Here is a 16,552-nt window from a genome sequence, read left to right as displayed (position 1 = left end):
TAAAGGTAGAAATGGGCATATACAATACCGATAAAAAAAATTCCGCCCAGAGTTCATCTTTAAATCTGTCTATAATCTGTCTCTTCCCCCATTCGACATTGCCTTTCTCTGTGACACCATTGATAAATGTCCCCATTTTCTCTCCCAGGTGGCGCTCTCGGAGAAGTTGGTTTACACTTGCTGCAGAGATGGAATTGTCCGCAAATACCAGCTAACAGACTTGTGACTGACACAACCTTTCTAGGAACACTAGATGGGACCGACCATATCAGAGTGATAGGACACAACCAAAGGACACCTTCATGGACAAGTCTGATGGAAGAGCTGTGATGTACAGACTTACCATTCCTGGAACCTCAATATAAAACTGAAAGACCAATTTCCTTCAGCGACATTTTTCAGTCTGAACTCCGGATTCCTTTCTGCATCATAGTCGCTTACGCACTTATTCCTTTCTTCTATATACAACATTTTCAAATCTAGCTTAGTGGTACGTCAGAGAGGTATTAAAGTAAACCTGTGAGGACTGAATGATGGCTAAAAATACAGACTTGCTTCTAAAGGTGCAGACCCCAGGCCGTCATTTTCATCCTGACGTCTCTACCCAGTGAAGCATTGACCAGGAACCAGCATGCGGCCAGAAAAGTAAAAAAGAAAAAAAAACTGAACTCCCTACTTGCTTACTTGCTCCAGGTTGGTGACTCACAAAGTCTGCCTTTCTAAAACCTTTTACACCAGAAGAACCCCCAGGTCTCAGGGAGCTCCTGCTCAGACTAATTCATCAGGATCAGTGGGGAAAACATCCCTTACTTTGGTGATCAGTGGGAAGAAGGCCCGTTGCATTGGTGGGAAGTATGTTCCCCCTCACATTGGTGGTCATTGGGAAGAATGTCCTCCCTTACATTGTTGGTCAGTGGGTAGAATGCCACCCTTTCATTGTGGGTCACTGGGAAATATGTCCCTCTCCTTACATTGTTGGTCAGTGGGAAGTATGCCCCCCATCACATTGTTAGTCAGTGGGAATCATGCCCCCCTTACATTGTTGGTCAGTGGGAAGTATACCCCCCCCCCCAATCATTGTTAGTCAGTGGGAAGTATGCCCCCCTTTTACATTTGTGATCTGTGGGAAGAATGCCCCCCTTACATTGGTGATCAGTGGGAAGAATGCCCCCCTTACATTGGTGATCAGTGGGAAGAATGCCCCCCTTACATTGGTGATCAGTGGGAAGTATGCCCCCCTTCTACATTGGTGATCAGTGGGAAGAATGCCCCCCTTTTACATTGGTGATCAGTGGGAAGAATGCCCCCCTTACATTGGTGATCAGTGGGAAGAATGCCCCTCTTACATTGGTCATCAGTGGGAAGAATGCCCCCCTTACATTGGTCATCAGTGGAAAGTATGCCCCCCTTTTACATTGGTGATCAGTGGGAAGAATGCCCCCCTTCTACATTGGTGATCAGTGGGAAGTATGCCCCCATTTTACATTTGTGATCAGTGGGAAGTATGCCCCCATTTTACATTGGTGATCAGTGGGAAGTATGCCCCCATTTTACATTTGTGATCAGTGGGAAGTATGTCCCCCTTCTACATTGGTGATCAGTGGAAAGTATGCCCTCTTTTTACATTGGTGATCAGTGGAAAGTATGCCCTCTTTTTACATTGGTGATCAGTGGAAAGTATGTCCCCCTTTTACATTGGTGATCAGTGGGAAGAAAGCCCCCCTTACATTGGTGATCAGTGGGAAGAATGCCCCCCTTTTACATTGGTGATCAGTGGGAAGAATGCCCCCCTTTTACATTGGTGATCAGTGGGAAGAATGCCCCCTTTTTACATTCGTGATCAGTGTGAAGAATGCCCCCCTTACATTGGTGATCAGTGGGAAGTATGCCCCCCTTTTACATTGGTGATCAGTGGGAAGTATGCCCCCCTTTTACATTGGTGATCAGTGGGAAGTATGCCCCCCTTTTACATTGGTGATCAGTGGGAAGTATGCCCCCCTTTTACATTGGTCATCAGTGGGAAGAATGGCCCCCCTTACATTGGTGATCAGTGGAAAGTATGCCCCCCTTTTACATTGGTGATCAGTGGGAAGTATGCCCCCCTTTTACATTGGTGATCAGTGGGAAGTATGCCCCCCTTTTACATTTGTGATCAGTGGGAAGAATGCCCCCCTTACATTGGTGATCAGTGGGAAGAATGCCCCCCTTACATTGGTCATCAGTGGGAAGTATGCCCCCCTTTTACATTGGTGATCAGTGGGAAGTATGCCCCCCTTTTACATTAGTGATCAGTGGGAAGTATGCCCCCCTTTTACATTGGTGATCAGTGTGAAGAATGCCCCCCTTACATTGGTGATCAGTGGGAAGTATGCCCCCCTTCTACATTGGTGATCAGTGGGAAGAATACCCCCCTTACATTGGTGATCAGTGGGCAGTATGCCCCCCTTACATTGGTGATCTGTGGGAAGAATGCCCCCCTTACATTGGTGATCAGTGGGAAGAATGTCCCCCCTTTACATTGGAGGTCAGTGGGAAGAATGCCCCCCCTTACATTGGTGATCAGTGAGAAAATTGCACCCCTATAAACGGCTAAGAAAGATTATTAGTATTATGATGCTGGCTGTCAAGTGGCTTTGGCCCTGGAGCTTTACAGGCTCCATCATATGGGGGGGTCGGTCAGCCACAATCCAATGAACCCCTAACCATTTCTGGAGGAACCTGGTTGGGAACGGCTGCACTAGGTGGCGAAGCCAGGATTAGAATGACAACCCTGGAGCCCTGCCCGTTTAGAAAAAAAAAATGGAAATCATTTTTGTCTCCACAGGTTCACTTCAAGAGTTCTCCATAGAATAGATAAATATTAGATTCCCTGTTAGTTTTTTTTTTTTTTGTTGTTATTTCTGTGTCTGACTCCACTTTTGATGTCCCTTTGAGGCCTTCTGCACACAGGGCATCTGTTTAGCTGTTCTAAACGCCAGGAGAAAAGCTGCCCAAAAAATGCAGTGAAAGCCGCATACTGCACACGTGTTTAGGGGGTCAAGCATTTGAGCGTTGATGGATTCCATTGGCCAGACTAATAATTTATTCTGGCCATTGGAATACATTAACACTCAATGTTAGATGCGTCTAGCGTTTATGTACGTTCGGTGTATTTTCTGCTCCTCTCCTGAATGCTCCTTTGGTGGCTTGTTTCATTCAGCCTGTAAATGCTCCTCTTCTAATACACCTGTAAACCAATGTGTGTATGGACAAACAGGCTCACATAGAGGCCGGAAAGGAAACGTTCGATATCTGTAACAGCGTTTTTTTTTTTTTTAAGCTCTGTGTGCATGAGACCTAAATAGTAATTTGGGCCAAACTATTCACTGCTCCACAAGGTGCACTTGCTGAGCGCTTTGTATTGACTGTATGCAGCCTCGGCTGTATACAATATACAGCATGGTCTTCCAGCGATGGGACAAGAGCTTACATCTCACTCCCAGGTTGGGCCATTCACGGGTAACGTTGTATTGTATGAATAAATAAAAAGCTTCCTCTGATTGGCCGAGGTGGAGATCAGCCATAGTCTAGTTTCAGACCATGTGTAATATTACACTTCTTTTTAGGGTGTAACATGAAGCATGGTTGCATACACCATCCCCCTAAACCCAAACACCTCCCCCCATACTTTTACCTGAATCGCAATGTGTTTCTTGCTGTAGGTTGTTTTTTTTTTTTAATTTAGTGTGGCTCCATTCACTGCGATCTGTGACTATAAATACTACAAGTACCATCTACTTACCGGAAGGCGGGTGGTGACAAAAATGCAAATGTAGTACATTCAGCACTTCCTTCAGCCCATAATAGTAGGCATGTAGGTCCTGGGGACCTGGGGCTGCGGGTGAACTATGCAGTAGTCTGTGCTTTGTAGTCGTGGTGCAACGATGCTCTACAAGCCTGAATACAAAAAGGTAATGTGGTTGTAAGAGCAAAAGATTTTTTTTTTACCTTTTTATGCATTGAGTTAAAAACTGCCTTCTCTATGCAGTCCCCCTCCCCCCCAGCCCCCTATGTACTTACCGAGCCTAATCTTCATCCAGCGCTGTTCCTGAGAGCAGCATCTCTCTCTCCCCCTCTCTCTCCTTCTCTCTCCCTCCCTCTTTCTTCTCCTCTCTCACCCCTCTCTCTCTCCTCTCTCCTCTCCCCCTTCTCCCTTTCCCCCATTCTCCCTCTTTCTCTCCCTCCCTCCCCCTCTCTCTCCCTCCCTCCCTCTCTCTCCCTCCTTCCCTCCCTCTCCCTCCCTCTCCTCTCCCTCTCTCCCTCCTTCCCTCCCCTCTCCCTCCCTCTCCTCTCCCTCTCTCCCTCCTTCCCTTCCCTCTCCCTCCCCTCCTCTCCCTCTCCCCCCCCCTTCTCCCCCCCTCTCTCTCACCCCCCCTCTCTCTCTCTCTCCCCCACCCTTTCTCTCGCTCTCCCCCCTCTCCCCCCCCCCCTCTCTCCTCACTCTCCCCCCTCACTGGACATGTCCAGAGAGGCAGCAACGGAAGCCATTGGCTCCTGCTGCTGTCAATCACAGCAAGTGATTAGAGAGCAGGGCCAAGCCGCTCTCGGTGTTTCAACGGACACACAGACGGTCAGGAGCGAGCCTGCACAAGTGCCCCTATAGCAAGCGGCTTGCTATTGGTGCACTCAGCAGGGGGGAGGAGCTAGGAGTGACAGCGGGGGACCCAAGAAGAGGAGGACTGGGGCTGCGCTGTGCAAAACCTTTGCAGAGAGCAGGTAAGTATGCCATGTTTGCTCAAAATAGAATAAAATTAAATGCACATTTTGTCCTTATTGGTTCATTTATTTTATTCTTTTTTTCTTCAAACGATGGTCTATATGCCTTGAGGGTTTCAGGTCATAATAAATGTTGGGGTTATATCTAGGGTCAGGTTAGGATTTGCTTTCTCAGGTGTGATTTTTTTTTTTTTTTTTTTTGCTGTGACCAGTTCATTTATTGCTGTGATGATTTGAATTTCTTGAATTTGTTTTGTTGCCAGTTATTATCGGCACAATTTGGATTTTTTTTGTGCTAAACACAATGCACTTGGATCCCAACAAGCAATCAGGAATTTTAAAATGCTGCAGTTCAATAAAATGTTCCTTTACTTTTGTAATTATTGTGTGATGTGCATTTGAGATGAACCCGAGTGGACTAAAAAGAAACTATATAATTGTTTGGAATCAATTTTATTTTAAATCTTAAAGTAATAAAGGAGTGCGCTAAATAGAATCACAAATAAATAACCACAAAATAATGTTCATAATAATAAAGTCCAACCACCATTCAGAGTGATAATAAATAAATAAAACGATCTTGTGTGAAAAAAACTTGTGGAAAAAAGTCACACAAGATCGTTTTATTTATTTATTATCACTCTGAATGGTGGTTGGACTTTATTATTATGAACATTATTTTGTGGTTATTTATTTGTGATTCTATTTAGCGCACTCCTTTATTACTTTAATATTTACCTTTTTTTGGTTAGGACTGCAGCTTTGTGTTGATTTATTGGCGCTTCTTTTTATTATTTTTTATTTTAAATCTTGGCTGGAATTTTGGATAGCCTGGAGAAGAGTTCATTCTGTCAGGTTTTTGTTTATGTCTATGGCCCCTAGTATGAATGTTTTCACTCACGTCCTGTTCATGTGACACCAGTACAAGAAGTTCTAACCCTTCCCCCACTCTATTCAGAATGCGTTTTTGTCTCTGTCCCTGCAAAAGAGCTTTCCCTACTTTGCTGAGTAAGGCAGGCTATAGATGGTGTGATTTTCTGAAAGAAAATGGCTAGACTCCCCCATCAACACAGTTCCTTCCAAGGAATTATTGTTCTCCCGGCAGGGAACTGGGGAGAGGGAGCTGTCCCTGCCTGGGGAACACAGTGATTATTGTTAGCAGCCAGGGCAGACTGACCGTTCGGGCACTGCCCGGGGTCAGTAGGGGGCCCCATGAGATGCCCCTGGTAACTTTTTTTTTTTTTATAGACTTTTTTGGGTGTGCTTTGAGTGTGGGCAAGGACACAGGGGTACCATGATTCCCTATTGCCCAGGGGCCCCATGAGTTGTCAGTCCGCACTGCCTGGGGTCAGTAGGGGGCCCCATGAGATGCCCCTGGTACCTTTTTTTTTTTTTTTTTTATAGACTTTTTTGGGTGTGCTTTGAGTGTGGGCAAGGACACAGGGGCCCCATGATCCCCTATTGCCCAGGGGGCCCCATGAGTTGTCAGTCCGCCCCTGTTAGCAGCTATAGCCGCTGGCAATAATCACGTGTAAAAACCAACATGCTGGTTGTACCTGAGTTGATAAATCGACTTGAGTTCATTCAGCCTGCCCATAGATGGTTCAAATCAAATCTATGGCTGGCTTAAGGAGGCTTTGGAATAGGAATGTCTGGTCACCACACAAAAGATTACCAGAAGTACATCCCTTGAAATGCCATGTTGGAAATAGCTACATTGGAACCTACCTCTGTGACTACTTGGTGCACTGACTCACGATGAAAAATCATTTGTAAACTGTATATTCTGAACGTCCATTTGGTTTTTGTCCAATTAACAGGCAAAATCGCAAATCATTCGACTTTGGACACCTGAAAAATCAAAGGAAAGCGTTGAAAAATTTTTGCCAAATGAAAGAAAAATTGAAAAGTCCAGGGTTCAGGAAGGATTGGTGATCATTTGACCACTGTGATTGGCTGACACAGCTGTCGTGTGTCAATTCCACCAGCTATCAGTTGTTATTGGGGACCAGGAGCTATCTCTGACAGTTCGATCTCTGTACTGGGACCATGCAGTGAGTGTACTCTCCGAACAGGAACATCGGATAAGTTCACCTTTTGTTACATGTTACACCCACGTTCAGACCGTCTCCCCGATCCCCGCTTTGACAGCTAGAGGGGGATATTCTCCCTCCTCGCTGTCAAATTTTTACAAAAACGCCCGCCCACACGGCCGCATCCCTCATCTACAGCCATCTGTGAATGAGAGACTACAAGTCTCGACAGTTTTAGTGGCTGTCCTCAATGAACTACCACGCTGCGAAGCGCCGCGGTAGTTCATTCATTCTTCCTGTCAGTATATCTGCTTGACCATACATCCCGTACGAGCAAGCAGATAAACTGACAGGTCAGCAGGAGACCTGCATGGCATCATCGATCTACTGATCGCTGGTGCAATGCTTTCCAGGCTCCTGCAGACAAAAATGATACCTGCAAAAAAATGTGCATTTATTATTTTTTTCTAAAAGGTGAACTTATCCCATCATTTTGTTTCCTAAGGCTGGTTATATATAGATGAGGCCATTTTTTTTTTCTTCAACCAGCAGGTTGAAGAAAAAAAAACCTAAACTGACAGGTCAGCAGGAGACCTGCATGGCATTATCGATCTACTGATTGCTGGTGCAATGCTTTCCAGGCTCCCGCCAAAAATAATAAATGCACTTTTTTTTACCTGCAAAAAAATAATTTTTTTTTTTTTTTAATGTGAACTTATCATATAAGTTGTTTCCGAAGTCTGGTTATATATAGATGAGGCCATTTTTTTTTTTCTTCAACCAGCAGGTTGAACAAAAAAAAAACCTAAACTGACAGGTCAGCAAGAGACCTGCATGGCATTATCGATCTACTGATCGCTGGTGCAATGCTTTCCAGGCTCCCGCCAAAAATAATAAATGCACTTTTTTTTTACCTGCAAAAAAATATATATATTTTTTTTAAAGGTGAACTTATCCTATAATTTGTTTCCGAAGGCTGGTTATATATAGATGAGGCCATTTTTTTGCTTCAATCAGCAGGTTGAATGTAAAAAAACTGACCCAATTTCCCAATCTAGACATTCACTCTGAATGGGGGAATCCTCCCCATTTTGCCTTTGTATTCTGATGGTGGGGAAGACTTCCCAGCTGTAAGAATACACAGACCAGCACTGCAGGCTATAGAGATTGAGAGGAAATTTTCCAATAGCGTGGCTGAACAGAAGTCGATCGGAAGTGGCTGAAATTCGCTCCATGTGTGGCAAGCTTAACCATAACCACAGTACACACTACATGTCTGAAAGTCTTAGGACTGATCCTTAAAACCTGAAAATCTTAAGATTTCCGCTCTTAAGACTTCTGTTCCGGTGACAACAGTCACAAGGACAGGGATTGAGGGTGAGTATGCCTAATGGACAAATGCAGCAGAAGAAACTTGACAGGTTTTGTAACTCTTCCCAGAAACTAGAAAAAACATAATTTACCTAAATTTGCTAATAAAAATGAAATTTGTGTATCCCTCACCTACACATGCAAGATATAATATAAAGGAGGAATCTAATAGAGACTATCATTTACCTTAATCTACTGTCCCATGGCAACTAGAACTCACCCTGGAATGTGGTCAGGTCTGCAATGTTATCACGTACTATAAAGGACAAGATGGGCAGCAATACAACCATAGAAAAATTGTGGCTTCCTGGGACTAAGCATTACTACTAGTCCCTGAAAGCTTGTCAAGCCCAGAAGCCCACCACACCATGGAACAAGGTAACTTCTCTCTGTTACACCCCTTTTGTCAAAATACGCATTCTATCCTGTGTGTGCTGGGGGGACACAAAGGTTTAGACTTTTGGGTCAGCCGAAAGTTGGAATTTAATATTTATTATCTACATTATTAGTGCAACTTGTTCTCTGGAAGGATCCACATTTTAACCTTCCCACACCCAGCCCGGGCAACTCTAATAGAGGAAGGATTGGTGATCATTTGACCACTGTGATTGGCTGACACAGATGTCACATGTGTCAATTCCACCAGCTATCAGTTGTTATTGGGGACCAGGAGCTATCTCTTGACAGTTCGGTCTCTGTACTGTGACCATGCAGTGCGTGTACTCTCAGAACAGGAACATCGGCCACCCAGCGATGCATACAGTATGTGCAGCATGAGTGATAAAGCCCACTCTTTTGCCACCGCACATATGTGTTAAGTGACATAGGTTGTTGAGATCCAGCCTGCACATCTAGTAGAGAACCTACGATCCTGAGATTGTCTTTAAAGGAAACCAGTACTGAGAGAAATATAGACAAAACTACAGTTACTAAACTTGGCTTCTGAAAATTCTGTTTTCCTGGCTGCTGGTTCAACAACCTCCGTATTATCAGATTTCCTCAACCAGAAGGGGTGCTCTAGAATGCTCTAGATCAGTGAATGAGAAATTCTTAAAAAGACAGCCAGGAAATAGGTATTTTTAGAAGAACGTCAGCAATGGAAGCCTCCATATTGGGTGTGGTATTGGTTTGATTAAAGTAAATCAGAACTTTTTAAAGTCATTTTTAAATGAATCCTGTCCCAGAGATACAACAGAAAGTAAAGAAAAATGTCTCCTGCGTGAAGAGGCCTACCTTGGCTGGTCATCTGCCAATGTGGACAACTGTTCTGGTGACAATCGCCACCTGTTCCAGTGACAACTTAAAATTCTGGATTTGCTATCACTTTCTGTCTCGGTGACAATGGACACCAGGACTAAACAAAGGCTCTCAGCAGCGGGAACACAGACCACAATAAAAACCTGATGTTTTAATCCTTTTATACTTTGTCCATAATTTTAAAAAATATGTGCTGCTCAAAAAAATTAAAGGAACACTTTTTAATCAGAGTATAGCTTCAAGTCAATGAAACTCCTGGGATATTGATCTGGTCAGTTAACCCCTTCGCGCCGGCCGCACACAAATGTGCGGCCTCCCGGCGTCTGGGCCTAGACGCCGCGCGGCCGTACATTTGCGTTCAGGTATGAAAAAAACATATGTGCTGAGAGCGCGCCCTGGTTCACATATATGCAGCTGTGCAGGCCGCTTTTTGCGTGGGCGCGAGAGCCCATTCATTTGAATGGACTCCCGTGCCTCGTGACACGCAGGGAAGAAGTCCCTGCACTTTTTTGGAAAACGCAGCCCGCACTGGAACCTCGGTTCCCATTACGGTTGCGATTTCCAGTGCGGGCGGCGTGCCATTACATCTAATGGCAATCGCCCTCGGGGTCTGCATTTCTCTGTGCGGGTGGTGCGGCTTTAATCAGTTTCAGCTGCTCTGGTGTTAATGAAATTAACAACAGGCGCACTAGATGGGCAACAATGAGATGACCCCAAAAACAGGAATGGTTTTACAGGTGGAGGCCACTGACATTTTTTTCCCTACTCATCTTTTCTGACTGTTTTTCACTAGTTTTACATTTGGCTAGGGTCAGTGTCACTACTGGTAGCATGAGGTGATACCTGGACCCTACAGAGGTTGCACAGGCAGTCCAACTCCTCCAGGATGGCACATCAATACGTGTCATTGCCAGAAGATTTGCTGTGTCTCTCAGCACAGGCTCAAGAGTATGGAGGAGATTCCAGGAGACAGGCAGTTACTCTAGGAGAGCTGGACAGGGCCGTAGAAGGTCTTTAACCCATCAGCAGGACCGGTATCTGCTCCTTTGTGCAATGAGGAACAGGATGATCACTGCCAGAGCCCTACAAAATGACCTCCAGCAGGCCACTGGTGTGAATGTCTCTGACCAAACAATCAGAAACAGACTTCAAGAGGGTGGCCGGAGGGCCCGACGTCCTTTAGTGGCCCCTGTGCTCACTGCCCGGCACCATAGAGCTTGATTGGCATTTGCCATTGAACACCAGAATTGGCAGGCCCACCACTGGCGCCCTGTGCTTTTCACAGATGAGAGCAGGTTCACCCTGAGCACATGTGACAGACGTGAAAGGGTCTGGAGAAGACGTGGAAAACATTAAGCTGCCTGTAACATCGTTCAGCATGACTGTTTTGGAAGTGGGTCAGTGATGGTCTGGGGAGGCATATCCATGGAGGGACGCACAGACCTCTACAGGCTAGACAATGGCCCCCTGACTGCCATTAGGTATCGGGATGAAATCCTTGGACCCATTGTCAGGCACTACGCTGGTGCAGTGGGTCCTGGGTTCCTCCTGGTGCACGACAATGCCCGGCCTCATGTGTTGAGAGTATGCAGGCAGTTCCTGGAGGATGAAGGAATTGATACCATTGAATGGCCCCCACGCTCACCTGACCTAAATCCAATAGAAAACCTTAGTGATGCCCTGGTCCAGATCTGGGAGGAAATACCCCAGGAAACCATCTGTCGTCTCATTAGGAGCATGTCCCAACGTTGTCAGGTATGCATACAAGCACGTGGGGGCCATACAAACTACTGAGTACCATTTTGAGTTGCTGCAATGAAATTTCAGCAAAATGGACTAGCCTGTTGCATGATTTTTTCAATTCTCATTTTCATCAAATGATGGGGCACCCTTACGTTCCTTACTCATTACCCCGTCCATATCCGTATAGATATCCAACATGATATTTTTCCCCATTGAGATTTGATGTGTTTTCAAAGTGATCCTTTCATTTTTTTTGAGTAGTGCATATTGTTGGCTTTATATACACTTTAAAACAAAAATGCACAATGTCTGCAATCTGATGTTGCCAAGGTTTTTAGATTTGTCTTCTCTTAGATTGCATAATAAAAATCAAATCACATTGCAGAGGCTTGTTATTCATAAAAAATACATATTTTTATTGAAATAAAAAAACAATATTATATCCAACAAAAAACATTTTTCACATCTATAAATGTATAAAATGTGTAGTCTTTGGATTGTTTAGAATAAATTATGCAGATAAATAAATGTTTGAAATATTATTTTCATCTAAGAAGGTCTGGCACACACAGTTTGTGATGCTCCACCAGTCTTAAAGTACAGGTCCTTTTAAACGTTGTGCTGTTCTTGATGTAAGATGTCAATTATGCTCAGTCCCAAAGTTCAAATTCAAGTCCTTGTTGGTGTAAGCACTGTGAAGTCTTTAATCCACCTCTTCAATGGTAGGTCCGGGGTTGCAGCCTTGTCTGGCCTGAGAACTGCAGCTGGCTCCTGGCATCCCACCTCCTGCTGCCCCTTGGTACAATCTGGAGATGATAGGGTTACATACTCTCTCCAGCTCCTTCTGCTGGTGGATGTACTCCTCTTTCTCAGCCAGCTGGTTCTTGTCCAGCCATGACAGGACCTCATTACACTTATCCACTATGGCCTTCTTATCTGATGCACTCATTTTCTCCTTGATATTGTCATTCTCCACTGTGCTCTTCAGATTAAAGACATAGGACTCCAGAGAATTCTTAGCAGCAACCCTCTCCCTCTGGACATCATCATCTGCCTTGTACCTTTCTGCTTCCTGCAGCATCTTCTCTATTTCCTCTTTGCTCAGTCTGCCCTTGTCATTGGTGATTGTGATTTTGTTGTGCTTTCCTGAGCTTTTGTCCATAGCGGACACATTGAGGATTCCGTTGGCATCAATGTCAAAAGTTACTTCAATTTGTGGCACTCCACGTGGAGCTGGAGGAATGCCACTCAGTTCAAACTTGCCCAGGAGGTTGTTGTCATTTGTCATTGCTCTCTCACCCTCGAAGACCTGGATGAGGACACCTGGCTGGTTGTCAGAGTAGGTGCTGAAGATCTGGGTCTGTTTGGTGGGAATGGTGGTGTTATGTTTGATGAGTACAGTCATCACCCCTCCTGCTGTTTCTAGACCAAGAGACAGTGGGGCCACATCCAGCAGGAGCAGATCCTGGACCTTCTCAGACTTGTCACCAGTCAGGATGGCAGCTTGTACAGCAGCTCCATAAGCAACAGCTTCATCAGGGTTGATGCCCTTGTTTAGCTCCTTTCCGTTGAAGAAGTCTTGAAGGAGTTTCTGCACCTTGGGAATACGTGTAGATCCTCCGACCAGAACAATGTCATGAATCTGAGATTTGTCCATCTTGGCATCTCTCAGGGCCTTTTCAACGGGGTCCAGGGTTCCCCTGAAGAGGTCTGAACAGAGTTCCTCAAAGCGAGCCCTGGTGATGGAAGTGTACAAGTCAATGCCCTCATACAGGGAGTCAATCTCAATGCTGGACTGGGTACTGGAGGACAGGGTTCGCTTGGCTCTCTCACAAGCTGTTCTGAGCCTCCTCAGAGCTCTCTTATTCTGACTGATGTCCTTCTTGTGCTTATGCTTGAATTCCTCCACAAAGTGGTTCACCATTCGGTTATCAAAGTCTTCTCCACCAAGATGGGTGTCACCTGCTGTGGCCTTCACCTCAAAGACACCATCATCAATAGTGAGGATGGACACATCAAATGTGCCACCTCCCAAGTCAAAGATCAGAACGTTGCGTTCACCTCGACTTCCTTTATCCAAGCCATAAGCAATGGCAGCAGCTGTGGGCTCATTAATGATTCTCAGCACATTTAAACCAGCTATGACCCCGGCATCCTTAGTGGCTTGACGCTGTGAGTCATTGAAATAGGCTGGCACAGTGATCACGGCATTTCTCACAGGATGACCCAGGTATGCCTCAGCTGTTTCCTTCATCTTCAACAAGACCATGGAGGAAATTTCCTCAGGTGTGAAGGTCTTCTCTTCTCCTTTGTACTCTACCTTCACTTTGGGCTTCCCACAGTCACTCACCACCTGGAATGGCCAGTGCTTCATATCAGACTGCACCACAGGGTCATCGAACTTCCTGCCAATCAGCCTCTTGGCATCAAACACCGTGTTCTGTGGGTTCATGGCCACCTGGTTCTTGGCTGCATCTCCAATCAGTCTCTCTGTATCGGTGAAGGCCACGTAGCTCGGGGTGGTGCGGTTGCCCTGGTCATTGGCGATGATCTCCACCTTGCCATGCTGGAAGACACCAATGCAGGAATAGGTTGTGCCCAGATCAATGCCGATTGCGACGTCCTTGGGAGGCATCATCTTGCTGGAGGATGTATAGATTTCTATAGAATATCTTCTCTGGGTCAGTAGATGAATCTGGTTCTCCTCTGCTGTGTCAGGAGATACGTCTTCTCTGTGCTGTATCAGGAACGGAGGCGTGTTCTCCTCTATGAGCTGAGCTCTGTCTTCTCTCTCTGAGTTTTACTATCTGCCTCTCTCTGTGTGGTTCAGCTCTATTTATACTCGCCAGGTCAGTTGTGAGAAAGTTCCTGACCAATCATGAGTAGTCTCAGGGAACCAGCTGGAACCTTCTGGAGACTTCCTGGGAACGTCAGCCAATAGGCACTGACCTGAGACAACATAATGAACTGTAGATGATTCCTGAAGGTGCTGGAATATTTGGGGCGGCTCTCTGCTGTCTGGATAGGGTTAACCCTTTCATCACCGGCAACTCCATGGTGGTTAGTTGGGATTGACCCTTTTGTGACTGACAGCTGCCTAGCGGTTTCATGCGTTTAACGCTTTAACAAAGTAAAGGGCTTCCTGGTGACTGGGTGACACCAATCCTCATACTATCAGCAGCTCTTATTAACTAAATACGGCTAACCCTTTCATGACTAGCGGCACCCTTAAGACTGGTGATGATTAACCCTTTTTAAAACTACAGATCACAGTTTACAGCTTTGAAGCTCTTTTCAGAGGAATAGTGGCTCTGGATAGGATTAACCCTTTGGTGACCAGCACTTCCCTAGAAGCTGACTAGTTAACCTCTTCATTACTGATGGCTATCTAAGGGGCTAGACAGGATTAACACTTTCATGGCTAATGGCTCTCTGTTGGCTGCATATGTTTATGTTTACAACCAGCATTTCCGAGTTTTTGAATACATCAGTTTTATGGTTAATGGCTGCTTAGTGGCTGGACAGGATTAACTCTTTTCTGACAAGCAGCTTCCTAGCAGCTGAATATAGTTAACCCTTTCTTGACTAATGGCTCCTGGCTGGTTTGGATATTATTAACCCTTTCATGGCTAGCAACTCCTTAATGTCTGTATATGGTTAACCCTTTCATTACCCATGAGCCTTTGCTGGCTGAATAGGATTCACCTATTTATGTGGAGCTGTTTCCTGATGGCTAGGAATTAACCCCATAATGACTAGTTGCTCCCAATGCTTGTATATGTTTGACCCTTTCTGTTGCTAGTAACAGCTCCTTGTGTTATCCTTGTCCACTCTGGTGGCTATTTTCCCCACTATCGGCTTGTTCCCAATGTCTGTGATTGTAACCATTTTATTAAAAAGTGTCTTCCACCCCATCGGTCAATGTACCATCTGCAAACCCACCAACATTTCATTTTTCATAGAGCAGTGGTTCTCAACCTGGGGGTCGAACGACCCTTTCACAGGGGTCACCCAAGACCCATGCTACACCATACTTCAAGACAAAATTTCATTTATTTGTAATTAAAAATAAATATTTCACAATATATCAAATTACATATTGTTTTTGTGATTAATCACTATGCTTTAATTATGTTCAATTTGTAACGATGAAAATACATCCTGGATATCAGATATTTACATTACGATTCATAATAGTAGTAAAATTACAGTTATGAAGTAGCAACAAAAATAATTTTATGGTTGGGGGTCATCACAACATGAGGAACTGTATTAAAAGGTTGCGGCATTAGGAAGGTTGAGAACCACTGTCATAGAGGTTACCTAATTATAAGTCTAGGTTTAGTGCTACAAAAGTTCCGTCAACCCTTCCAAACTATGTGCCACCAGCCAAATATCTCAAAATACCATGGAATGCTACCTGCAAACCCTACTTCTCGAATATCTTTACAGCTCTGTCAGGTACCTGTAGGCAGATATCTGTAAGCCCCATGGGAGACGTTCTACAAGGCAGGCTGATGTAGTGCATTATAAGTGCTTCCTATACTAAGTGCAGGCTCCCAGACACCAGGGGCGGACTGACAACTCATGGGGCCCTCAGGCAATAAGGGATCATGGGGCCCCTGTGTCCTTGCTCAAACTCAAAAAAGCCTATGAAAAGGTACCAGGGGCATCTCATGGGGCCCCCTACTGACCCCGGGCCCTCGGGCAGTGCCCGAGTTTCCAAATGGTCAGTCCGCCCCTGCCAGACACCCAACAGTAATGTTTGAATATCTGTCAGTTGTGCAAAAATAAAAACAAGTTTGATGTCTTTCATTTGGATGAGTGTTCTGGTTTTCACATGGGGACAAGTATCTGGTTAAACTGTAAAAGTGATTGGGGGTGTCGTAAGTAGCACTTTGGTAGCCTGTGATGTCTGGGTGATGGAACATAACTTATCAGGGTAGCAGGCACTTTTAAAGTGTTCACCCTGAATGCGTAATTCAGCATCTAAAATGTGATATGACTCCCCTGTTGGGGTGCAGGAGGATCCGAAAACGTTGTTTGCAGGCAGTACCCTGAGGTTCTTTGTGCTGTTTGGGTACCTCGTTAGGAAGGTGGGAGATACTTTTGCAGAGTTAAGAGCAGAGGCGGACTGACAACTCATGGTGCCCCCGGGCAATAGTGGATCATGGGGCCCCTGTTTCCTTGCCCAACTCAAAAAAGCCTATGAAAAAAGTACCAGGGGCATCTCATGGGGTCCCCTACTGACCCCGGGCCCTCGGGCAGTGCCCGAGTTTCCAAATAGTCAGTCCGCCCCTGGTTAAGAGCTAATCTTGGGACCCTGTATTCTCCAGAATGGGAGGATACATACAAGCAGGCACCAGGGAGCTGCTGCTAGTCATTAAAGGGTT

At 45.3% G+C, this 16,552-nt stretch overlaps 2 protein-coding genes across 2 annotated transcripts in view; one reads left to right on the top strand and one right to left on the bottom strand.

Moving 5' to 3' along the window:
• PAAF1 (proteasomal ATPase associated factor 1) overlaps positions 1-4,031 on the top strand; it is a 47,603-nt gene extending 43,572 nt beyond the window's left edge. Inside the window, exon 12 of the mRNA XM_089663375.1 lies at positions 149-4,031. Within this exon, the coding sequence (XP_089519501.1) occupies positions 149-226 (78 nt within the window). The 3' untranslated portion in view covers positions 227-4,031. The remainder of the gene's footprint in view (positions 1-148) is intronic.
• A 7,529-nt stretch (positions 4,032-11,560) lies between these two features.
• On the bottom strand, positions 11,561-13,951 carry LOC149434786 (heat shock 70 kDa protein-like). The gene has a single exon (XM_089663374.1). The coding sequence runs from the start codon at positions 13,795-13,797 to the stop codon at positions 11,863-11,865; it is 1,935 nt and encodes a 644-aa protein (XP_089519500.1). The 5' UTR covers positions 13,798-13,951; the 3' UTR covers positions 11,561-11,862.
• Between the last annotated feature and the right edge of the window lie 2,601 nt (positions 13,952-16,552).

This window comes from Staurois parvus, unplaced genomic scaffold (assembly GCF_062004578.1).
Source record: "Staurois parvus isolate SC_StPar_1 unplaced genomic scaffold, SC_StPar_1.0 ptg001674l, whole genome shotgun sequence".
NCBI classification, from domain to species: Eukaryota; Metazoa; Chordata; class Amphibia; order Anura; family Ranidae; genus Staurois; species Staurois parvus.
The sequence above is the reverse complement of the archived record's forward strand: the minus strand, read 5'-3'. Positions and strand labels throughout refer to the sequence as shown.